At 45.6% G+C, this 25527-nt stretch overlaps 1 protein-coding gene across 3 annotated transcripts in view; it reads left to right on the top strand.

The window, feature by feature from the left end:
- The window catches only part of ZFYVE27 (zinc finger FYVE-type containing 27), a 570694-nt gene that overhangs the window by 89396 nt on the left and 455771 nt on the right, over nucleotides 1–25527 (top strand). For all 3 annotated transcript variants that reach the window (XM_069611556.1, XM_069611555.1, XM_069611554.1), the window contains exon 3: nucleotides 973–1043. In XM_069611556.1, the coding sequence (XP_069467657.1) occupies nucleotides 973–1043 (71 nt within the window). The remainder of the gene's footprint in view (nucleotides 1–972; nucleotides 1044–25527) is intronic.

Genomic DNA, 25527 nt, shown 5'->3' with positions numbered 1-25527 from the left:
ATCGTTTGTTTTCTAGATCTAATATAGATAACACTGGATCTCTGTTGCCCAGCTGTCTCTGCAGAAGTTTAAAAAAAAAAAAATGTTTTTTTCTTCTCCCTCCTTGCCCCATCTAACCCATGACATTCTAGTTTTTCCACATACTGAATCCACTCAACTAGACCTTGCCTGGTCTTTAGGTTCAGCAGTCACAGAAGTAAGACTCTGGAGTTTAGCCCTCAACTTTTAAGATGCATCCGGGGGAATTGCCCTTTCTTACCTGCACAGTCTGCTTGAGGACATCTGGTCCAATGCGCCCAATGCACCATTTGTACTTGGGGATAGTTACAATAATCTGCCTTCATAGGTATTGATGACAATTAAAACACATCACAATCATCCTGCTACAACACTTACATAGGGGATGTATGTAACAGGAACAATACATCTTTTTAAACACTCTGCACCCGAATGCCTCACCCCCTGCCCTCTTCCCTGCCCTACCCTTACTGTTGGGATTTTTCACTCACTTTCCATTCCTCACCACTCCTTCTGCTCTGCAGACTAATATCCGAGTAACCCGGTTGGGAGTACAATGCTCCCAACTTTCAGACAAGCTAGTCGCTCTGAGATCACTGCACTGATGATTTGGTGCAGTATAGAACCCATGTAAAATAACATAACGGGGAACACAAAGTCCCTGATTCACGGAAACATTTTTATAATGTAATTTGTAATTGTAATTGTTTATTTATAACACGCTTAATACCCAGAGATTTCTAAGCACAGAACCAGGGATCGATCCTGTGTTGCTCTGTTTCGTCGCTTCCAAGGCATGCGCGTTGCCCCTGAGCTATCCTCCCAGTCCTAGTGGTGCAATCCATTGGAAAACACTCTGTGAATTAGGCCATAAGCACTTTAATTAATACATTAGTAACATAATAAATAAATTGATTAATTTAAGCATTGAACTGCTCTATTTCATTCTTTCAGGTGGCAGATGCCTGTATGTTCTCTTTTGACATGCTTTGCTGTGAATTTCATGCTGCTCACTCTCAATGAAGGTAAGATATTGATTATGTGTATTGATTGAATGTAATGATTATTGATGTGTACAATGAATTGTTGTTGAGACCTGTGTGCTACATCCACTTGCTGGATAACTCCAAGCTACCTATTTCTGTTTCTTTTCATGTTTAATAATCAACACTGGTGACAAAATGAATGACTATATAGATGGACCGATCAGGATATATATAAATTGCGCAGAGTTACAATGGTAAGTAGGAAAGACCTCCTCCATCGTTGGTTGCAGGGGCAAAGTACCAGTGAATGTTACTGTGCTGGACTTTAAGGATCGAACTAGAGGCTTGACTTCATGGCACAGACTTAAAGACCAAAAACATTCTCTGCTTCACAATACCATCCTTCAGTGTTCTGAACCGAGCAGCATAAGATGCAATATTCAACACTTAAATAGGATGGTGGGTGAAATGTGTGTATTGTATTGTATTGTATTTGGTTATTTATATAGCGCTCTTTCCCCACTTGTGTGACGTCAATGCGATTTTTGGTAGGAACGCCCTCGGTGACTGTAGTCAATGTGGTGAAAATGAGATTCTAGAATGGCTGGCAGCGGAGTAGCAGCTTAGCTCAACTGCTCTGGACCTCTCCCTGAAGAAATTTATAAAGACATTGGGCCTCATTACGACCCTGGCGGAGTGGGTTTACGCCAGCGGTATTCGCGGCGGACCCGTCCGCCCCACTACGAGTTCCCGTAGCGCCATGGAGCGTTTTCCGCCTGGTTTTTCCGGGCGGAGAAATCCATGGCGCTACGGGACCTTGTTGTTAATTACGGCACCGTATTTTACGGTGGCGTAATTAACGCCTTCCCCACTCCCATTATACCCTATGGGGCAAAAATGGGAATGGGGAAGGGTAAAATGGGGATTTACCGCCCCGCCAACCTCGGAATGGGGCGGTAAATCCGCCAACCCCCATGGCGCTATCGGCAGCTTTCCGCCGTGCTCCATGGTGCATTTGGCACCACGATTTCCGCCAGGGTCGTAATGAGGCCCATTGTCATGAACTCAAAGAAAAAGATTGGTGAAGCCGAGAACCCTGCCTCAAAAAAATCCAAGCAGGTCCCAGAGATGGAGGACACCCCAAGCCTGTCTGACGTCTACAAAACTATTCTTAGGGTGGCCCAGGATGTGAGTGAAATCAAGCTGACTATGGCTGAGCTTAATTTGAAGACTGGCCAACTGGATGGCAGAGTCACAGACTTGGAGAAATCATCCTTGACTATGAGTTCTGAGATTGCAGGCAGCTTTCAAGCATATAATAACCTGAAGTCTGACTTGAAGAGAGAAATGGAACTGCGATTGGATTTGGAGTTAAAGCTCAGGGCTAAAAACATCAGATTGGTTGGAGTGGAGGATCCAGCAGGAGATGAAGAGGATTTGCCCTCCCTGATTTTTCAGGTTTTTAAGGAAAGTTTCCATTGCCTCACCGTTAAAATGGAAGATATTGACAATGTCTTTAGAATTGGGAAACATCAGGGGGGCAAAGCGAGGCATGTTTTGATTTCCTTTTTGAATCAGAGGTCAAGGGAGTGTTTAATGAAAGCTGCTAGGAAGATTGAGAATGCCTCCTTCAAAGGTAAATCTGTTTATTTATACCCTGATTATCCCAAAGAAATCCTGCTCTTGAGGAGGTCATTTAAGGGGGCTAAAGACATGGCCAGACAGCTGTCTCTGCGAGCATTTCTAAACAGGAATAACGTTTTTACTATGGTATTTCCTGAGGGGGAAAAAAGCACTTCTGACCCTGTGCAAGCGCTGGATTGGCTGGAGACCTATAAGAAAGGTGTTCCTATACCTGCTCTGACTAATTAATTGATTTACAAAACATCCAATTGCCTCATCCCCCAGTGGATCAGTCTTGTTTTTACATTGTACTTATTTTCACAGTAGGTTTTATTTTTTAAAATGGCGCCGGTGGCCGATGACTGTTGGCATTTCGAGTCTTTTTAAAATTGATTTGGAACTTCTTCTTACCCGGATTCCATGTTACGGCCTCGGACGGAGCTCCGCGTTGCTGCCGGCATACTAAGAGGAAAGGACCCGCGCGGAATGACGTTTGAAGCACGCCGAGCGGCGCTCACGTCAGCTGATCCGCCCGGCATCTTCGAACGAAAGGAACGCACCCGATGTGCTTTTGCTGTGCTCTCGGTGCGGGGAGGCCCGGACTGGGTCGTCAACTATGGACTTGAAACACATGACCCGAAAACAGCTAGGAAGAGGTTTTGAAATGGAGAAGACACTTGCTTTTGCTTACTTTATAAGCTGCCTGGGACATTTGTTGTAAACATTGTGTGCCCATTGCTCTTTGTAAATAAGAGTGACACATGCTCGGCTATAGGCAAACGGCACCACGAACACCAGAGGGAAGATGATGCTAGCATTCTAGAATGGGTAAGACCTTCCGGGAGAAGTAGAATTTGTTTATTTGAACCATATATATTTGCTTTTTGTTTATATTGTGAAGAAGCTCACAGCATGTGCTAGGAGAATCTTATTTGCTTCCCATAGACGTCAATTATATAGAAGACTTTAAAAGCCCTGCTTCTCAGCAGAGCGAGGCTGCTGATGATTGCAGAGGGACCTGCTGCTCATGGACAGGGTGGTCTGCATATCCAGAGAGCCAGGCTCGGAGAATATGCATCAAGGCGTCCCTCACACAGACTCTTAGGGACTGAAAGCTTTTAATTGCTGACCTATGCTTTAGAAAACAACAAATAGACATGAGTCCATTAACTGCCACAGCAGACAATTTCATGTTTTTCTATTCTTGACATGTATTTGATTGATGAATTGCTTTACCGTCTAGCTAGTGTGATTTGTGATTTTCCATTAGCCACTTCTGAGCATGCAAGGTCAAGAAGGAATGTAGTACGACTATAAGTGATTATTGTCTTCCTTGACATGTGAGAAGATGTCGTATGCACCCTCTGCTTCATCTTATTGTTGCATTCTGGAAGTGGTATGACTGCATCTGAATGTTCTTAGTTTGCCTGTATTTTGCCATTTTCGTTTCAAGTGTTTATAGTGCCTTTAACCAAATCCGAATCTAGGCACTCAATTTGGTATTCTGCCCTTTTTGTCTCAAGTTCATAGTGCCTTTTGCCCATTTGTCCTCTGTTCATTTAGATGTGATCTCTGTGGAATCTGTTGGTTTAGTTGATGCCGGCTTGGGGTTGGTAAACCTTCGTGATTATTATAATTTTTATTTTTGAGATTATTTATGAGTTTTTGTAGTCAGGTTGTGTTGGGGATATTGTGGAGAGTGAGATCCTACATGTTGGCTCTGGGGTCTGAAGGTGAGGGGAGTGTGAAGTAACTTACACAGAGCTGTTGCCAAAACTTTAATGCTAGGTAACAACATGCCCATGAACACAATTTTCATTTTGATGAGTACTTCATTTCAGTCAGGTGGAAAATCTGAGATGGATCTCTGGTCCCGGATTATGATTTAGCATGTAAGAGTCTAGGACACATAGGGCCCCAATACATAATAAGGGGTGGGCTTACCGGTTGCCTTAATAATTGTTGTTATTAATAATAGTTGTTATTATATTATTATATTTATATGGTTTGACTCATCTATTGGGGGGTGGAGGATTATGGTCATGTGGCGGTTTTCGGTTACGCGTGATAATTATTCTTAGTATGCTTATTGATAATATTTTAATGTGGTTTTTATTGGATATTGGGAGGGGTCCTGGGATTGGTTCTGAATGTGGATTCACTTGTTCTTTGAGCTGAATAGACTTCGCAGTCTTATCTATTCTTCAGATTTGTTATTTTATGTTTTTGGTTCGTTTTTATGTTTATTTTCTTTTTCTGTTTTTTTTTCATTTTCTTTTTATTTTAGTTTTGCTTTCGATGTTCCAGATTTTATAGTCATGATGCCTTTTTGCATAGGGGGGACCACTAATGACCTGCGCATTGTCTCTTGGAATGTTAATGGGGTCAATAATACGTTAAAGAAGAAGAAAGTTTTTCACATGTTACAGGATATGCATGCTGACATCTGTTTTTTACAAGAGACTCATGTTTTGGAGGACGAGATTTCGAGGCTGGAAAGGGAGTGGGTGGGTTCAGTTTATGGATCTTCCTTCTCGTCAAGGTCGAGGGGTGTGGCCATTCTGATTCGTAAGAAACTGCCTGTTAAAATCCTGAAGGAATGTGCAGATAAAGAGGGCAGAATGATTGCATTGCTGGTTGAGATTCAGGGGGAGTTGTTAACCCTTTGCAATGTGTATGCTCCCACAGTGGCTGATGGCTCCTTCTTCAGAATGGTGGCACAAACCCTTTTAGATTTGAATAACCCTAATATTCTGCTTGGGGGTGATTTCAATACGGTAATTGATCCTGATCTGGATAGAAGTCGAGTCAGGCGTGTGTTGCGTTGTGATTATCATCACCAAGCACTTCACTCACTCTTGGAGGAGCATGATCTGAAAGATATGTGGCGCTTGGAGAACCTGGACAAACGGCAATATAGCTTCTTTTCTGGTGCGCATGGTGTGTTCTCTAGATTGGATATGATTTTGTCTGGTGGGAATGTATCGGAAAGTGTTGTCAAGTAGTATTGGCAATATTTTATTGAGTGATCATGCCCCCGTTGAGATGCATTTGAGACTTAAATTTCACTGTAAAAGGAGTTTCTCATGGAAGATGAACACATCTATTCTCTTAGATGATGACATTTTGGAACGGATTGTTTCGGAGGCGGATTACTTTGTTTCAGAGAATCGCTCGGAAGAGATCAGTGTTGAGAACACGTGGGAAGCCTTTAAATGCAGTATGCGTGGTATCTGTTTAGGGCTGTCGTGTGGTAAGCGAAAGAAGGAAGAGTGTAAGAGGCGTGATCTAGATCTACGTATTAGTGGGATTTCGAGGGATCTGATGCTTGACCCGACTAATTGGGTTTCTTTAGCAACTTTGAAGAAACTTAAAAAAGAAATGGAGGACTTTTTGACGATGAGGGCTGAACGAGGCTTGTTCTATTCAAAATGTACATATTTTGAGAAAGGGGAGCGTTGCGACAGATGGTTGGCTTACAGGTTAAGGAAAAGGATTTCGGAATCTGCAATAACGTCTATTATAGACAAGGATGGTAGAATTACATTTGATCCAAATAGAATTAACTTGACATTTCGTGACTTCTATGAGAATCTGTATAGCAAAGAGGCGGGTATTACCGGTGTGGGTGAGAACTTCTTTGGTAATTTGCCAATCCCGACGGTTTTAGATGACGATCGTGATCTGCTTGGTGTTGAAATTACGGTGGATGAGATCAAAGGAGCGATTTCAGCGCTGAATACAGGCAAATCCCTGGGTCCTGATGGCCTCCCTTGTGAGTTTTATAAGGTTCTTCCGAACTCAGCCTTGGAACTCTTGAGAGAAGTGTACGTATCTAGCAAACAGACTGGGATGCTGCCTAAAAGTACTAATCATGCTTCTATTTCGGTTTTTTTGAAAAAGGGTAGGGATTGTAATCTCCCAGGCAGTTACCGTCCGATCAGCCTAATCAATACGGATAATAAGATTCTTGCCAATGTCCTTGCTATGCGCCTGGCGCAATTTTTACCTAATCTGATTGGTGAGGAACAATCTGGTTTCATGAAAAATAGGCGTACCTCTAGTAACATCAGAAGATTATTGCTTACCATGGAAACGGCAGACAGAACGAATCGAGATGCTGCTGTCCTTTCGCTTGATGCGGAAAAAGCGTTCGACAGGGTTAGTTGGGATTACTTGTACTCTGTACTGAGGAAGATGAATCTGGGGGAGGAGTTCATTTCTTGGGTTGCTCTTCTATATTCCAAGCCGACTGCTGCCGTTAAGACTAATGGCCTAATTTCAGAACCCTTTTGTTTAGAACGCGGCACGCGTCAAGGTTGTCCTTTCTCCCCTCTGTTGTTCATTCTAGCAATTGAACCTCTTGCTGTTTGCATCAAACATGAACCAGATTTGCACGGGGTGAGTTGCTGGGGTATGGTACAAAAGGCTTGGCTTTATGCAGACGATCTTCTATTAGTACTGGAGAACTTGCAGGTGTCCTTGCCTAGTTTGATGAGGCTGTTGTCGGGTTTTCATGATTGCTCGGGTTACAAGATTAACCGTTTGAAGTCTGAAGTGCTGCCCCTAACGAATGGATGTGATAAAACCCTGGTTACGGGACAGGGGTTTACGTGGTGCGGGGAACGCTTACGTTATTTGGGGGTTTGGTTGACGTATCCTCTTTCCAGGATGGTGGATGAGAACATGACTGTGGTTATTCGGGAAAGTAAATCGGATCTAGAAAGGTGGTCTTTGCTTAAGCTCTCCTTATGGGGTAAAGTCAATGCCCTGAAAATGAATACAACGCCCAAAATCAATTTTGTATCTAGCATGCTTCCTTTGAAGATTAAGAGCTGCTACTGGAAGGAATTGGATCGATTAGTTCAAGAATTTTTGTGGGACAAAAAGCCACCAAGACTTAGTCTTTGGAAGTTACAGCTTCCGGTCCATTTGGGTGGTCTTGGGGTACCGAATTTTCGGGCCTATCATTTGGCCTTTTCTGCTTATTCCTTTGTTCCATTTTTGTCAGGTGATTTAGACAGCTGGGCGGTGGCAGAGTCCAGCGCTTATGGGCCGCTGGGCCCGACAGCCTTGTTGACCACTAATACCAAGATTTCGGGTGGCAATTTGTTGGCAACATCCTTTTTGCGTGATTCATGGACTGCTGTTTGGTCGTTGCTTGAACGGGATGCGTTCAAAAGCAGGAGTGCCTCTATCTGGTTGAATCCTAGGATCAGGGACAATTTGAGGACAGTTTTTTGGCCTGAATGGTTTTTGATGAATATTAGACTGGTTTCTGATTTGGGGAATGATGATCGATGGTTGACTGCCGCAGAGCTGAGAGAGAGATGGAATTTTGATGGTCTATCGGACTCTGCATATAGACGGATAAAGAGAGCGGTTGGTGAGGTCGACTGGTCTGACTCTTTGGATGTGTGTGCTTTGCTGACAGACTCAAGTGGGAAGTGTGGCGGTTTAGCCAGTCGGCTTTACAAGCTAATGGTGTCACATTTTCGGAGTAATGACAATTTGCGGGGAGTGTGGAGTGAGAAAATAGGATCAGAGATTGATTTGGATGATTGGCAGAATATGTGCAGTAATGTATCTTTGTGCTCTCTGAATCTAAGTGAACGTTCTCGACAGATAAAGATCCTGAACCGGGTATATTGGTGCCCTGAAACATTGCATAAAAGAGGCATGTCTGACAATTCTAACTGTTGGGGGTGCGTCCAGGCAGTCGGGTCATTGGAACACATGCTGTGGGATTGTGTGAGAGTCAGAGATTTTTGGAGTGAGGTTTGTAATGTGTGTGACAGGATTACAGGAGGTGGTTCAGTTCTCGATTTTAGGACGGTAATCCTGGGTGATGATTCAGGGTTGGGTGAAATCAGCGCAGCCCACAAGAAGTGGTTTTTTCGTGCATTTATTGTGGCCAAGAGGTTGATTCTCCGCGGATGGAAGGGGAGGGAATCTCCTTCCTATGGGGAGTGGATCCAGGAAATGCAATGCCTCTCACGGACGGAGAAACTTATTTACAGACTGAAATGCAAAATGTCGACATATGAAAAGATTTGGAATGTGTTCAATGACTTCTTTTAAGTTGGTTCTTGATTATTTCTCTTTGCTTATAATTTGGTTTCCTGTAATATTGTAGTGGCTGATACATTGTATATATTGTATATATTATAAATAAAAATTTAAAAAAAAAAAAAAACAATGTGGTGAAAATTCTAAGGGGTTTAGTGCAGGAGATGCCTGTGTGCATTTTGCAGGTCTTGGACTTAGTTGGCTGGCTAGGCTCGACTAAGCAGCCCAAAGAGAGGCCAGGCACGTGGGTGGGTGCTGTTGGTGGATTGCGATAGATTGGTATTGTATAGAGAGTCGATGTTTGCCAGCTATACAGAGTTCCTTTCAGATGGTAGTCGCTGTATGCTAGTGGCTGAGATGTTGAGGTAAGTTTGGTGTTTCAGTCTGGACGGCTATGTGTGTTGCTAGACCGGATGTGCTTGGCCATAGCAGTGCCTGAGGCCGGTGTCCACACTAGTGGTGTGTATAAGTACCGTAGGTTTGGAAGTTATTTGGCTGGAGGTTTCACAATGTAAAAGGCCGAGAAAGAGACTAAACCTAAATTTGGGATTCCTGTATAGTTGGAGAGAGACTTATGTCCCACAATGCAGTCCAAGTTTCACAATGCAGTTTGAGTACAAGATAGCAAGGGACAACACACCTAGATTTGGGAATCCCGAATAGTGGGAGGGAGGCCCAAGTTCCACAATGTAGTTTGAGTGCAAGAGTCTAGTGGGAGAGAGGCCTAGGTTTCACAATGCAGTTTGTATACAGGATTGCAAGGGACAACATACCTAAACTTGGGAATCATGTATAGTGGGAGACAGGCCTAAATTTCACAATGCAGTTTAGGTTTCACAATGCAGTTTGTATACAAGATTGCGAAAGACAACGCACCTAGATTTGAGAGTCATGTATAGTGGAGAAGGCCTAAGTTTCACAATGCAGCAGGCCAGAATATAATACAGTACGTGTAGTTCATAGCAGACACATGGTTAGACATACCTATATCTGAGAGCACATTTTCAATGGGCGATTGCTAGTGCTGAGTGTTCCCTAAGAGATTGAAGCAAGTAACATTTGCCTGGCAATCTATGTTATAAGGTAAGCTAATGTAGAGTGGCAGGGTTTTCTGGAGTAGAGTAATTGCTCCACTCCCCAGCCATGCCACTTAGTTTTGGTGGTTGCTGCTGGTTGACTTCTGGCCACTGGCTTCCCCTGCTGACACCTACAGACACAATCTGGAGCGGCCTCTATAGGAGACACCCTTTGCCTCTGGCCCTTAACCGCAGGGGCTGCTGGGCAGAGGACTGCCCTGGGAGGGTCTGTTATGACCAGGTGGATGCACCAATCGGGGTCCGGGGGCGGGAGGAGGGAGAAAAGGGAAGCCGAGAAGCTGGGAAAAAACTAGGGGTACGGCCTGGGTCAGGGGGGCTCAAACCACCAACAAAAGTGGCAAAAAACAACAAAGGCCCAAGAGGGTCCTCTGTTGAGGCTTCTACTCACCTGCAGTGCCTGGAGAAAAGAAGGCGAGCAGGGAGCGAGGCTCGATACTAGCCCAGGAAGGCACAGTCTTTTGGCCAATCAGGGTCCGGGGGGGCTGGGAGGAGGGAGGTGGGAGGAAAGGGAAGCCGAGAAGCTGGGGAAACGAGGGGTGCGGGCCGGGGGCCCAAGCCACCAACAAAATTTGCAAAAACAAAGGCCCAGGAGGGTCCTCTGTTGATTCTACTCAATGCAGCGCCTGTAGAAAAGAAAACATAATCAGCTGATCCTGTATTGTTGGCTTGGATTTATGATCAATTATTTTTGATGGCACAGAGTTGTAATGTGTAGACACAATGATTTGTAGTTCACTGGAACAACAATTCATGCAAATGGTACACTTCTTGGGAGGAAGGTTTGGTGTATAGTAACGTGTACTGATATACTGCTGATCTATTTGCCAAATAGGTTGTTAAATGGGTATTGTACGTTTTGACCGTATCTAAACGGTTGCACGTACAAAAACGTCTAAAAATGCTACCACCAAATGTTCGAACACCAAAAGTTCGAGCCTATGATGGTAGCATTGGAGGTAAGGACACCCCTGCAGCACACCCTTGAAAAAAAAAAAGACGAAAAAAATGGGGGCTGCGGGGTTGTCCCCCGCAACACCCCGCTCACTATATTTCACAGTATAGTGAGTGGGGGTCGTGGGGGAAACCCATGGAGCCCCTGTAAAAAAAAAAAAAAAAAATCGGACCCTGCTGCACCGGTTCCCGATCACAGAAGTGAAAGGGAACTGGCGGCGCAGGGACTCAGCATGATGAAAAAGGTAAGTGGGGTTTGTTTATGTTGGGGGTGTCGGCGGGGGTGTGTCATGGGTGTGGTGTGGGTGGGGGTGTCGGTATGTACATGTGTTCGCAGGAGAAAGGTGCAAACCTTTGGTGGTTCGCACCTTTCTCATGCAAACTTTCCAGCCACGGGCAAATCAGCCGCGGTCGGATCATGTAGATCTGTTAAATGTAACCGTGTATGTAACAAAAGTATAGCCTGTGAACTTGCTGGAGGAGTCTCCATGCAGATGGCATAGGGTGTGAGGAATGAATTAATTAATACATTAATGGGTGTTAGCTGAGTGGATATTGATATGAACTCAGACTAATTTAAGACCGTTTTTCATGTATCATATGACATGTAGCCATAAAAGGTGTTCTTTAAACAGACGCGACACTTTAACATAGAATTTAATGATGCATACAACTTGTGCAACATTTGAGGAACATGTGTTTCTAAGTCCTACAGATCAGCCAACATTGTGGAAATGGTGCATTTCCTGCTCTGGCGGGTAGGCCAACCACAAAACTGTCAGCTGGCAGCCTTTTAACCTCACACATTTAGGTGTTATCTGAAAGCAGCCTTTTAACCTCACACAGTTAAGTGTTATATCTGATAAGGATTTAAGAACAGGAAATTGATAGACGTGAACAGAAGTATCTATCACATTCACAAAGTCAAGGCCCATAGGGTACAATGGGAAGCACTGGGTAACACATGACAAAGATGTCCCTTGATTACAGACAGCCGGCTAAGATAGCTTGCAGAAGTATATGATGCTGTGATGTTGAAGAACTTCACAAAATGCCATAGATTACAGAGAGGGCCCTTAACTAACGGGTACAGAGATCCCACCTTGCGATGCAAAAACACATCTAACATAGTTTCACATAGGAGTTCTACCTCGAACGAACAAAGTGACATGCAAGCTGTCTCTCTGTTCCAAACAGTGGATATGATGAACCCTTCAGGGCCACCATTTTACTTGATAGATATATAGCCCAGCACAACGATGAAAAGGGAGAAGGGAGGCCAGCAAACTTGCCAGTTCATTTCAAGCTGGACGGGCTGGCTAGGAGTGCAGGGCAGCAGCAGCAGCATACGAGCGAGACAGCCAGTCCCAGCTAAGCAGAACTCGTCAACCCCAGAAGAAGCTTTTTCATTTGAAGCACACTCTGCTCTAAACGTGAGTGACAGGTGGATGCTTGCTTTGTGCATGAAGGCGTATAGTGGAGCATAGCATAATGAGAGATATAGGTTACCCATGCGTTTAAACGCAAACCATCACTTGTTCGATTACTTACACATTCAAACATGCTCTCTGCATACATGGCAATCTTGTTCATAGGAGTGATGTTATGTTATATCTGCTTTTGCTTTAGCTTGTTTAATGAGAATAAGAACTCTCATAATATAGGGGGCCATATGAAATACATTAACATGATAACTCCTGTGTCAAGTGTATAATTCAGAGCAATGCGTCAGAGTGGTATCTTTTTGAGTCTAAGAACTTTACAATTCCTGACCGTATATGTTGAATCATGTTGATGAGCACATGAACCTAGGCATACCTGTCTTTTAGCGCTGAGACACAGCCTAGGGAGAGTTTTGACATGAGTGACTGATGACGAGGGGTCTGTTTTCACAGCCTCAAACGAGGTGGAGACGGAGGCTCATGGTCACGGCTAATCATAGGCAATCAAGACAGGTGGCACCCAGATAGATGGGACTTCTTAGGGATGACTGTTATTGCTAATAATAACCTTATGCCCCAGTTACGATAAACAGACCGGGCAAAAATATTTTTTCTAAAAAGCTTTTTAATCAAAAGAGGTTAGGTGTGTACAGAAGATGGCCCATTGGGAAATTAATATTCCCATCCATTGCAGAACAGCAGTCTTCAATTGGCTCAGGTTATCACACTGTTGGGGAGTTAATATAAACCTTACAGTAGCGATTGGGCAATTGCGAGGGCTGCTCGCTGAATCGCTCTTCACTTACTTGAAAACTTCAACCAACAAAGTAAATAACGTGTATGCAACTCTCCTGATAAGGGGAGACTTAAATACCAGTTTCCTGAATTGGCTTCAACACACAAATCATGTCAACCGGTTTGGAGGTAATCTAGTTTATCCACCAACAAATGCTAGACATGGACCGTTAGCCACACCCAACCTGTCACTAGAATCTTTAGCCCCTTTTTACAAACAGACTATCAACTACTGGCTGCACATTTTGACAATATACGGAACCTTGTTATACTGTGCAGCATAGAATAGCACCTGCCCAGAAGTCACCAGGACAGATGGACGCAGGAGGAGTGCAGCTACAGACATTGAGAATTATATTAGGGTTATGCCCTTCCAGAAATGAGTACATACCCAAATGGTTTTCAGAAAAGCTAGTACAGCTGCAAGCCGCCTTTCCTCAGGTTACACCACAGCATAGGGCACTAGCATTGTTCCTTCCCTCCTGTTGCACACCGCCCCTAGCAAGCTGCAACAGCTGGAACTCAATTTACAGCTGATAGGCACTGCGTCTATCACATCTTTACCATCAATATTGGCAATTATGGGAACACGGGGCACTGCTGCCGCCATGAACTTAGGCTTGTCCATAGCATCCAATAATTATCAAATGGTTGGGAGAGCCTGCAAGGTTAGAAGTTCATAGAAAATTGACCCAGTTAAGTGAGCAAGAAAAAAAGGAGCAATTCGGGGTCATAGCGACATCCACTTATCAATCACTAGGCAGAGATCGCCTAGGCAGGAGACCTGCAGAGGCTGTTGGGTGTCCTGACCCACGTTTAAGCTATCATGCCACAACATTTGGTGCTGTGGGCTTAGAAAATTCAAGATGGCGGAAAACCCACATGTGCGCCGAAATCCAGGAAAGCTGCGCAGTTTGTGCGCACACCAAAATGGTTGCCTCACTTGCCACCCACCAGTGCGAGAATGAAAATGGGTTGCCAAAGGAAAAACAGTAGCGCCGGTTAGCTTCAAAGCGCTTTAAAACCACCATCGGACTACCCGCACAGTAGTCTGAAACCATTGGGAATGGCAATGCTGATTGCCAAATGCAACTTAGAATTGTGGGGAATTCATTTGTTAAATCCCAAAAATGGGTGCAGTACCAGTACTCACCACTATCCAAAAGCCGGCGTTTTAAAACCACCCTGTGTTTCTCTGAAGGCAGGCTCAAAATGCCTATTTTCAAACATTGCAACATGTGCAAAATATTCACTGAACACCAGCAGACATTTGGCAGAATGGAGTTTTGTGTGCCTACAAAATCTGGGAAATGAAGAGCCCAAAACAATGCTTATAACAAAACTGCTATGGAGTCAGCAGTTTAAGTTGCACTGGATTTAAAGACACTAAAATCGAAAATGTTTAGATTAAATGAGTGACCTATGTTTGGTGTCACATGCCTTTGTAACTGTTGAAATGTCATAGTTTTGCACTTAGAATCAGCATTCTAGCTGCATGTGTAAAATTGCAAGTTAATTTAAAAAGCAACAAAAAACATGACAGTTAGCTGAAAGTCTGGCTTAAGGAACTTGATTCTGCCTGGCAACTACCCCCATCAGGAGTGAAACTTGAGTCACAGCTGTGTTCCCAGGCCAATCTGCCTTTTGCTGGCCACACTAAGGATATGCCATCTATCTGATAATTGAATTACCTGTGCTCTACAGGAGCTCTGAACAAAGCCTGTCTTGACTCAGACAAAGGTTTTATTACAGCGGTCGTAAAATGTAGCTTCCTCTTGGCAGAAGCTGGGAGGGGCACTGCCTGTGAGAGCAAGCTGGCTTGGCAGAACTGGATAAACCAGTATTTCTACCTTGTGCTGAGAGGAAACCACACCCCTTTGGAGCCAGAACATAACTTTAAAAAGATGGATCATTCATAGAGCGGACATGTGAAAATTTTATAAATGATACCATAATTCTTGTGATTTTTCTGCCCACAGTTTAAGAGGTTTTTAGAACCGGTGGTATGTTCAGGGGGGTGTCAGCGGAAAAGTGGATATTACTCTAAATGTATGCATGTTAAAAATCTGAAACTTCATCAGTTAATGTCCATACTCCCTACACACATGTATGTAAAGTTGGGTCAATGTCAGAAATTGAAAAATCAGTTAAAAAGTCAATTATGTGCCATTTCTGAATGCAAGCTCTTAGAAACAACAGATTTGGACAGAGACATGGCTAAATTCAGCCTCACCATGTATATGTAATTTCAAGCAACTGTGTAACTGTGAAATATGTCTTTTGTTATCAAATATAGAATGTGTGAAATCTGACAGAGGAGTGTCCTATCTGCAAGCCATAAAATGACATCACTCTGACACAACTTAGCTTCGCCAATCAAGTGAGGAATGGAAATTTGACCAATGACAAGTGAGAGGGGCAAGTTTAGTTATGACCAACATACCCACCCACTGTCAAAACACATAAAGGCAGACAGACAGGACAGATAGGGACCTTCAATTCCATCTGCCGCTGGAAGCTCTGCCGGAAAAATCCATACTTACCTCCATCAAACTTCAAAGAGCCAACACTTAGACTCCAAGATAAACAGAGACTTCAGAACCTTAACCAAAAAGGTCACTGCCAGCAAGAGTATTTGTCAGCAGGCCTAAAAATCTTTTTGCAACTGAACTCTTCAGACAGCCGGCTGACGCCGTCTGAATTTTGCCAAGAACTTTTGCAAGAACCCGGTGACAGAAATATCCAAAGAGAAGGCAGGACCCGACCCAGAGAACCGGTGCCTAGCAGAGACCAGGCCATTGTATCCAGAGTGCTGACCCCGATGCTGTGAGCAGTTCCAGAGACCAGACGCTGTGCCCAGAGACCGTCCGAAGTCCAGACCTGTTGACCAGATCGTGACAAAGCCGCCTTCCTGTTTAAAATCTCTTGTGAGTACCGCCAAACTGTACCAAACCAATCTCTTAGTTTAAATTCATCTAATTCAATCTATTTAACCTAAGTAGAACTGCCTGATAGCTCCAAATCTGTCACCTGTCATTCTAGCTGCAAAATCTGTCACTTGTCATTTTCTAGTTGCAAGCTGCACTTGTCTTTTTGAGCTTTTAAAATTTCAAATCTGAAAAACGACCTTTATTCAATCGCTCATATCTCCGCAACCGTTTGTGCTAGAGACTTGCAGTAACTTTCATCTGAAAGTTGAGAATCTAAGCTTTTAATCGCACTAAGAACCGCATTCCTACCCCCTATAGTTTTACCGCAATCGCGGAACACGCATCCGCGAATTTTACCGCGATTTGCAAATTTCTCCTCATGTAAAATCGGCTGCTGCTTGCCTTCCATTTGCCAGAAATTCGTTTAACCTGCTAACTATCCCTGCATCATTGCTAGTGTGAGCCGGGACTAATATTAACTAGATACCACTCACCCTGAACCTCTGAAAGGGAATTAAAAGCATTTTAGCATATTTTTTAATTCATTGCCAGCACATATCAAAGCAATTTGGGCCTGTGTTTTCAAACTTCTGTAGTCTAAGCTTGCTGGGGTGAACTGAATTACAGTTGATTGCATTTCTGAGAACTGTGTGCTTCCTTCCACTTCCTTGCATTGTATCAAGGGGGGGAGGGGATTGCCAGAGAAAAGTGATTACATTGTTTTGTTGAAATCATATTGAGTATTTTCTATACTGCATTTCATTCATTCAACCTTGCATTTCCTTGAACCCTGTAAAGCATTCTCTACCACATTATACTTCTGTACCTATTTACCACTGTGCTACATTATCCATTTCATGTCAACTCCTTATTGATTATAGAGAAGCGTGTTAGTGCCAGATTCTCCGTTGTTAATCTTTATCATATCAGATTAAGTGTGCTATTCAATTATTAATTTATTATAAAGTGTGATATATATATCTATTGTTTAAATTATCAAATAAACCTTTTAACTTGCAAAACAGAACTACTTCTTGGCTCAGTGGGGTCAGGGGGATTCCAAGAGAGGGGTGTTATATAGGGGTAGTCATCCAGAACGCATGAACTGGACATAAAGATATATCAATAAGGGTTTTCATTCAGTATTATAGACTAGGCGTTGACTTAGCTGTAGTGTTGAATTGAATCCTCTTACAAACTGGGGGCTCGGCCGGACGTTTGGGTTAGAATACCACTTGTGCAGCTTAATACAGTGTGCTAACTGACGGGATACATACATCCGGTCGGATCACCACGCTGCATTACGCTGTGAAGCATTCCTCAAAAGGGACACTCCAAGAAAAGTTCTGTTCTGCAAAAATAAAATACTAACTTCTGTAAGTCAGGACAGAGACCAATCTCTAGAATGACGACCTTGGTAGATATGAAAATAGCCAGAGAGCACTTCTTACATAAACTATTTGTGAGAGGTGAATGGGCTGAGCAGGGCCAGGATGCCTGGTTGCAGGCCATCACGCGACAGGTCACTGAAACAGGGTCAGACTTATGGAGAGATCAGGGTCCATTACATGTGGCCCTGAGTGAACTATATATGGCTCCTAAAGCCAAAGAGGAACACAATAAGATTGCCAGGATAGCAGCATACCTGTACCTATATATGGGAGACATGCAGGATAGATGTGCTGAAAGCCAAAATCTGGCAAATAGGCAACAGGTGGTGTTAGAGAAGGTCCAATCTGACCTCGTCTCTTCTGAGCAGAGGCTGCAGGGGAGCCAGGAGTCAGAAAATGACAGCAGGCAGTACATCATTAAAATAAAAGAGGATATGGGCATCCTACAACAGGAAAAGACAGACCAGGATACCAGATTTCTGGCCCTGCAGAAGGAGCACCAAGACAGTTTGGACTCCTTACTGCAGAACCAGAAAAAGTTGGAGCAACAGATCAATTTCAACAGGGCATGCGCGGAGCAGGTAGTCACCCTGCAAAGCCAGCTAGATAGAGAGAAAGAGGAGAGCAATAAACTGATTCTGAAAGACCTGGATACCCAGGCAGAGTTTGATCAGGAGCGCCAGAAAGCTGGTGCCTTCCAAAGGCAGAGGGACGACCTGGCGGCACAAATGCAGGCTCTTAGTCAGGAAAGAGACGCCATAGGCCAGGAAGTCTGCCATTTAAAAAGGAAAATGGAAGAAAATCACCTGGCCCTCCAGGGGCTGGGTGACCTCCAAAAAGAAAACCAGAACTTGTTAGAGCACACCAGGAGGGTGGAGGATGCTCTAGCAAGAAAGGAGCAGGCCAATAGGGACACAGCTCAGGAGGTAAACCTCCTGCAGCAAAGACTGGCCCAGTTCTCCAGGACCAACCAGGAAGCACAGAGGGAAAATGAGGCCCTCTGTCAACACAATGATAGGCTCCAACAACAGGTAGCGATGCAGGAGAGACTGATAGAGTCTAGTAAGGCCTTAACTGAGGAACTGAAGGCACAAATGCAGGCTCTTGCATTGCAACAGGGAGCAGGGGCGGATAGAGATGAGGTTCGCTGGGAAATGGAAACTCCGGAGCATAACCTCAGGAGCCCTAGTACCAGAGGCCCTCATACCTCTCAGTCCCTGGACTCTGCCACCCCCATGTCCCCTGGCGCACGTGAGCACAGGGCCACAGGGATGGCAGATTACTATCCAGCTAAGAGTATGGGGCTCATAGGCCAGTACCACCCAGGAATGGAGGGGTGGGCATCCGGGTATGGGCACCCAAGTACAGTACAGTTCAGTGGGGAACCCCAGGAGAGTAGGCCCCTTAAGGGCATCCTGAAAACCTCTGCCCAGTTAGGTCAGTGGGGGGGGTACCCATCAAATCCTGGCAGCAAGGAGGAATCTGAAGACTCCTCTGAACTGCGCAGGACACAGGAGACCAGGTCCCCACATTCTGCCAGCCATTCCCAGGCTCGCAGAATCCGGGAAAACCTGGAAGAACAGACGGGAACCTCTGGGAGCAGTGCCTCCGAGTCCGAGGACGAATGGACAAGGGTTACCCGAACCAAAAAGGCCAATAAGGCAAAAAGGGCCTTGCTTAAGGACCCCTTAAAGCAGATTAAGGCGATCAGGAGCGTCATCACGCCTTACCATAAGAACGCTAAGTATTCTGTTTGGGAGCACTTAGAGTTGTTTGAACAAATGATGGAGACTTTCCATTTGAAGGACAGCCAAAGCTGTATTCAATATGTAAAGTGGACCTTCTCCCCGGAATACTCCAGTTTCTTTGCGGGGCTGGAGGACCAAAATCATTTAAGATGGTCCACCTATAAGGCGGCCATCCTGAAACATTTTTCCATTCATAGAAATCCTCAAGAGGCTCGCAAGGCAGCCTACAATTTACAATGTGGGGAGGATCAGGCCCCACAAGAATTTGTGCAGGAACTGAAACGTGCTTTTGCGCAGACCACCAGAAGGGTGCGCACAGACAGTAGAGAATTCATTAATACATTTTTTCATGCCTTGCCCAAATACATAATGACCCAGCTCGTGAGGGATTTTCACGAGAAAAGATCTTTAGACTGGGTCATTGAACAGGCTACCCGGATCTATGAGGTGCAGAAACCGGTAGATAGCAAAAGTAATGCCCAGAAAAACCCCAAAGCCAACACCACCCCTGCTGCTGCCAAGGTGGCAGAGGTAAAGGTCACCCCCGTTTTAGATTTGGAGATGGGGGGCCTAAAAACCTACCTGCACCTAATAATGCTAGGCCCAGAAGGTCCTCGGGCCAGTCACAGACAGGGAGCCAGGGAGGCAGCCCCACAAATGGGGTCCCTCGCTCTCCTGATTATGTAAGTCCCTGTTACAAGGGAAACAGACCCATCCTGGGTTATGTGTGGACTCCTCCAGCCCAAGGGGGGGGATCCAGCCAAGCACCTAACCCAGGGAACTTCCCTCCTAACTTCCCACCGGAGGGCAGAAACTCCAAATCCTGGGCAGAACTGTTTCCCCAGGTATCCACCCAACTTTCAGCCCCAAAACCATCCATCCTTCTTTCCCCAATTCCCTGAGCCCAGACCACTGAATCCGGGAGAGGGGAGGCCAAGGGTGGAGGGGTACCCAAATCTTCCCAACCCGGGGTATTACCAGAGGAGGGATAGCTACCCTTCCCTGGATCAGCCCAGGGGAGAAAACAGGGCCCCGTATCAGCCTGAGCGGGTTTCCCAGTTAGAGCGCCAGGTTCAAAACATGGCGCGGGATCTGGGTCACATACTGAGGGCTCAGCAGAACCCTCAGATCGGCATGCCGGCGCAGAACGCACCCAACTCTGGACCTGGTGCTCCAGAACAATGACGGGGGCAGCACCCCGATAACTCACCGGTTCCCAGGGAGGAGGCACAAAGGGAAGGGGGGTGTAAAGCCTTGGAGGAAGCTTCCTTCCTCACTTGTAATCAGCCCCTGGAAACCCAGGAACCGGAAACAAAATCTCTTGCCCCTGAAAGTCTGCCTCCTAAGGAGCAGAGGGGGGGTAGGAGAAACAAAAGACCCAAACGGACTCAGTTTGAGGAGGAGGTGCAGGTCTTCCAATTTGAGGGAGAGGGATCCTCAGAGGATCCTGGGAAAAGGATCTTCTCCTTCAGAGAGGGGGGAACTCCTCCCAAAGAAAAATGGGTCCCTAGGGATGCAAATCCAGACTGGGGAGATGTGGAGACTGAGCTACCGCCGCCCACCATCTCATCCCAGAACCAACAGCAAGAAAATCCCCTGGTTCAAACCCATCCTGGTGACTGCCTCCATAAAAGGGGGGGCGGCCCAGAACCGGAGCCAGGGGAACCCACAATGGCTCTGATCTCCAGTTGCCAAATTTTTCTTTCAGATTCCCAAGGCTCTCCACAGAATTCTGCCCAAATCTCTTCGCTAGCGATGTCCAAAACCAGAAAATTAGCCCACCAGTTGTCCAAAAATGTACATTATCTGTGCCCCCTTGAGGAGAAGGAGGGAAGATATTATGCCCCGGTACAAGTACAGGGGCAGGGTACAATCTCGGCACTGGTGGACACTGGATCTCAAGCTACCCTTCTGTCCAGAAGGGCCTTTGACAAACTGAATGCAGGAAGGGGAGAGAATTACCAAATTCCTCTCACCTCTCTTCCTGGACAACTCCAGAACTTTGACGGGAAGGAAATTCCCGTTGAGGGGACGGCAGACTTGGACATTAAAATTGGGCGACATAAGTTGAAACACCCGGTCATAGTTGTGACCCCAGAGGGCACCCCTTGTTTACTTGGGAATGACCTCCTGAGAAGGTTGTCACCCCTAATAGATTGCGTAAACAAGGTCCTCTGGACCCAGACTAGCCGACCAATAAAATTAAAGCAGAGTGTCAACCATGTTAGTTTAAACGGCACATGCCACATGGTTGAACAAAAATCTGACCAAGTAGAATTTCACTTCCAGAACAACCAAATTCCAGACGTGACAGTAATAGCAGTAGGACAACAGACTGGTGATGGGGGGTCCTCTCTATTTCTGAAAATCAACCTTCCTTCCAGTTTAAGGTGGTATTCCACACTGGAAGGAAACACTCTGAAATTCTATACTAATCCACAATCAGAAACTACCACTTCTATAGTCCAGGAAGATGTGAAATCAGCTCAGAGCCTGGCTGATATTCAGCAAATTGGAGGGCAGTTGTTCATCCCTGTTCAGTTAAATGATGGGAAGGACTCTGTTCTCGCTCGAGTGTGTGTGAACAACGGTAAGAGCTTCATCAGCGAAGCCATGTTTCGCCAACTCCCAAAAGATCCAGCCATTCCCACATTCAAACTGATAGACAAGTGGGAAATGGACCTGGAAGCACCTACTTTCAAACATCTCCTGCCAAGCAGGTGTATGCTCAAAATCTCCATTGGCAATAAGAGCATAGTCCACAATTGTTGGGTCGTGCGAGACGTCCCTGCCGCCTTTTACTTAGGCAGTGACATTCTCAATCGCTTTGCCATTAGTGTGGACCTAATAAACTTCAAAGCTTGGTCCCGATTAGCGGATAATCCCATGGGCTTTGATGATCCAGAAAAAGCATTTAGGTCCGCTCAATTGCTACCTTATGCAGTTGAAATTCAGACTAAAAAGGAAGTCACCATCCCAGAAAGGACCCGACAATTCTCCCTGCAAGTGAAAGTTAAAAGGGGACAAGAGTTGAAAAACCCTGATGCTTACATACATCTAAATGCTTCTCTCCAACAGCAAGGGTTGGGGGTAAACCCAACACCATTAGTCAACATAGAACATGACACCATTCCAATAGAGGTGGATAACAGCGACTTAGAGTATTACTCTAGCCGCAGGCACCATTATTGGAATGGCGGTTGATGACCGACATTTCTCCATTGATCTTAGAAATGAACTGTTAGGACCAATCCCCAAGGACTGTTTTGACAGTGACAGTGATGACAACGCAACACCAGACAGGATTTTTACCCGGCATGGGGGGAACTTCCTGGTGTACACTTCCTGCCCGTATGGTAAGGAAGATGTGACGTGTGACTTCAGGAGGGATGAGGTGATTTTCCAGGTTCATGAAGGCTGCCTTTCCCACCTGAAGCCTCCGGTCCAAATCAGCACTCTGACCAGGGACTTCTCCACCCAGCTGGAGGAGGCCGCTGAAATAGCCAAACCAGAAGTCTTTCCAGGCTTCAGGCAGATGGTGGAAGAGAGAGTCAACCTAGCTGATGCCTGTGTGACTCTGGAACAAAAGCAAAAGTTGAAACAAGTTTTCTTGGATTTCCAAGATCTCTTTGCCGTAGACTCATATGACTGTGGTCGCACTGACATCCACACAACCACAATCCCCACGGACCCTGGCATGACTCCTGTGTTTGTGAAGCAATATCGCTTGCCTCTCGCATCAATGGAGTCCCTTACTGAAATAATTAAGAACCTTGAGTCCCGGGGAATAATCCGTCCAGTCCACAGCACCTTCAATAATCCGGTGCTGGGAATATTGAAGCCAAACGGCCAGTGGAGACTCTGTGCTGACCTTAGGGAGCTCAACAAACGGGTCCATACTTCCCGATGGCCACTGCCCTACATTGACCAAGGGCTGGCCCAGATCCAGGGGTCACAGGTATTCACTGCAATAGACCTGACCAATGGGTACTGGACCGTGCCTGTCAGTAGGGAGGACCAATACAAACTGGCTTTCACCTTTGGGGGCCAGCAGTACACATGGACCCGGACTCCCTTCGGATACCTCAACTCCGGCAATGAATTCAACATTTTCCTACATAAGGCCATGCCCGACCTGGGTGCGAGGGGTAACCTGGCTTATGTAGATGATGTCCTCATCAAAAGTTCATCTGTGGAGGAACACATAGCGGAGATCCGTTATGTTCTGACACAGTTGAGGGCCGCCGGAGCAAAACTTTCCTTTCAGAAAGCACAGTGGTGTAGAACCCGTGTTAATTTCTTGGGGCATGAGATTACTCCTCAGGGCCTCTGTCCCCAGGAAAAGAAAGTGGAAGCACTTCAGAAACTGAAAGACCCCACAACTCTGCGGGAACTAAGGAGCCTCCTTGGACTGACTAATTACAGCAGAAAGTTCATTGAGGGCTACGCAGAGATCACCAGACCCTTGATTCATCTCCTGAAGGGGGGGTCAAGTGGGAATGGGGTCCAGAACAAGCCGAGGCGGTAAAACAACTCAAAAGAAGCCTCTCACAAGCGCCTTGCCTAGCTTACCCTGTCAGAAACAAGGAGTTCTTCCTGGAGACAGGGTTCTCTAATACGTGCTTGACGGCAGTATTATACCAAAAGCATGACAAGGTCAATAAAGTAATCTCCTATGCGAGCAAAACTTTATCCTCTGTGGAGGAGAAATTCAACGATTGTGAGAAGGCACTCCTGGCAACGGTGTGGGCATTGAAGAATTACCGCCCGTTTATCCAGGGGGGAACACATCATAGTGGAGACTCCACACCAGCCTCTGCAATATCTCCAAAGTGACAGAATCCGGGCCGGAAATGTGATTAATTCCCGAATTACTTCCTGGATTCTGTCAATGCAAGGCTTTCCTGTGGAGGTCAGATATGGCCAAAACAAGAAGAGTCCCCTCGCGCAAGGTCTGGCTGACTTGCATGATTGTGCCAGAGAAAACTGTCTCGAGGACGAAAGTCTAAAAATAAAGGACAACACGGAGGCATACCTTAATTCCCCACACAAAGTCTTTGAAGAGGACAAGTGTGAGGGAATGCCCACTGTCTATGTGGATGGATGCTCTTACCATGTTGACAACAACGGGGAGAAAGAACTGGTGGCCGGCGTAGGGAATGCATGGGTGAATGAGTCCCCAGAACCCTCTGCTGGATACAAAATTGGTCCCCGAAGTAGTCAGGTGGCAGAATTGATGGCTGTGCATCAGGCCATCCTCACTGCTGTCCAGCATCAACTCCACGAACTGGTCATAATCACAGATTCGGATTATGTACGGAACGGGTTCGTGGAGCATCTGGTTAATTGGAAAACCAGAGGCATGTTATGTGCTAACAACAAACCCTTGAAACATGGGAAGTTGATCAAAAACATTGATGATCTGGTCACCTCGAATGAGATGACCATCTATTGGAAAAAGATCCAGGGTCATTCCAAAGTAGAGGGACCAGACAAAACTGGAAATGACTTAGCTGATCAGCTGGCCAAAACCGGGGCCATCCAAGGGGATCTAATTGAGATTGAGTCCCTGTTGGGGGAAATCCAGGTCACTGCTATCACTAGGTCCCAGACAAATGCTCACAACGACCTTTCAATTGCACAATGGAGTAAGGAGACCCCTGATGCTGATTTGATTACAGCTCAGAAGGGGGATCCAATAATTGGTAAATTTTACCAGCACCTTGAGGACCCTGAGAACTTTCCCCTGACGGATACCGATTACATTGGGAAAGAGGACCTAAGAGTGTTGATGAAATGTCCAAAAATGTTCCGAATCCAAGACTGTTTGCTGGTAAGGAAATCCAAAGCTGGCCACGATCAGTGGGTGGTTCCTACCTCATTCCGAAGCCTGATGTTAAGTCACGCCCATGATGCGGCCACCGCCGGTCATAGGGGGTTTCACACAACATTGGAAATCTTAAGAGAGGTTGCATACTGGCCACACATGGGGCAGGACCTCGACCAATACTTGAAGGGGTGTCTTGTGTGTGCACAATTTCAGCCATCATCCCTCACGCACCGCGCGCCTCTCCAAAAGCGGGGGATGACCCTGCCATGGTCAGATTTACAAATCAACTTTGTAGGCCCCGTGATTCGCTCTGCTAGGGGGAATAAGTACATGTTGACTGTCACATGCTTGTTCACCAAGTGGGTGGAATGTCTCCCAGCCCCAAACTGCAAGGCAGAAACGGCAGCTGCCTTGATGATTAACCACATCTTTTCCCGTTTTGGTCTACCTCAAAGGATTGAGTCAGACAGAGGTAGCCACTTCACCAGTGAAGTAATGACAAAGATGTGGGAGATACTGGGGGTCAAGAGAAAGCTGCATATTGCTTACAGGCCAGCTTCTTCTGGGGCAGTAGAGAGATATAACCGAACCATTGTGAGCATATTAAAGAAGTTTGTGGCAGATTCTGGGCCAAGTTGGGATATCCG

The sequence above is a fragment of the Ambystoma mexicanum genome, chromosome 8 (genome assembly GCF_040938575.1).
Source record: "Ambystoma mexicanum isolate Mex_15411 chromosome 8, UKY_AmexF1_1, whole genome shotgun sequence".
In the NCBI taxonomy this organism is placed as follows: domain Eukaryota; kingdom Metazoa; phylum Chordata; class Amphibia; order Caudata; family Ambystomatidae; genus Ambystoma; species Ambystoma mexicanum.
This window is presented reverse-complemented; position numbering and strand designations above follow the sequence as displayed.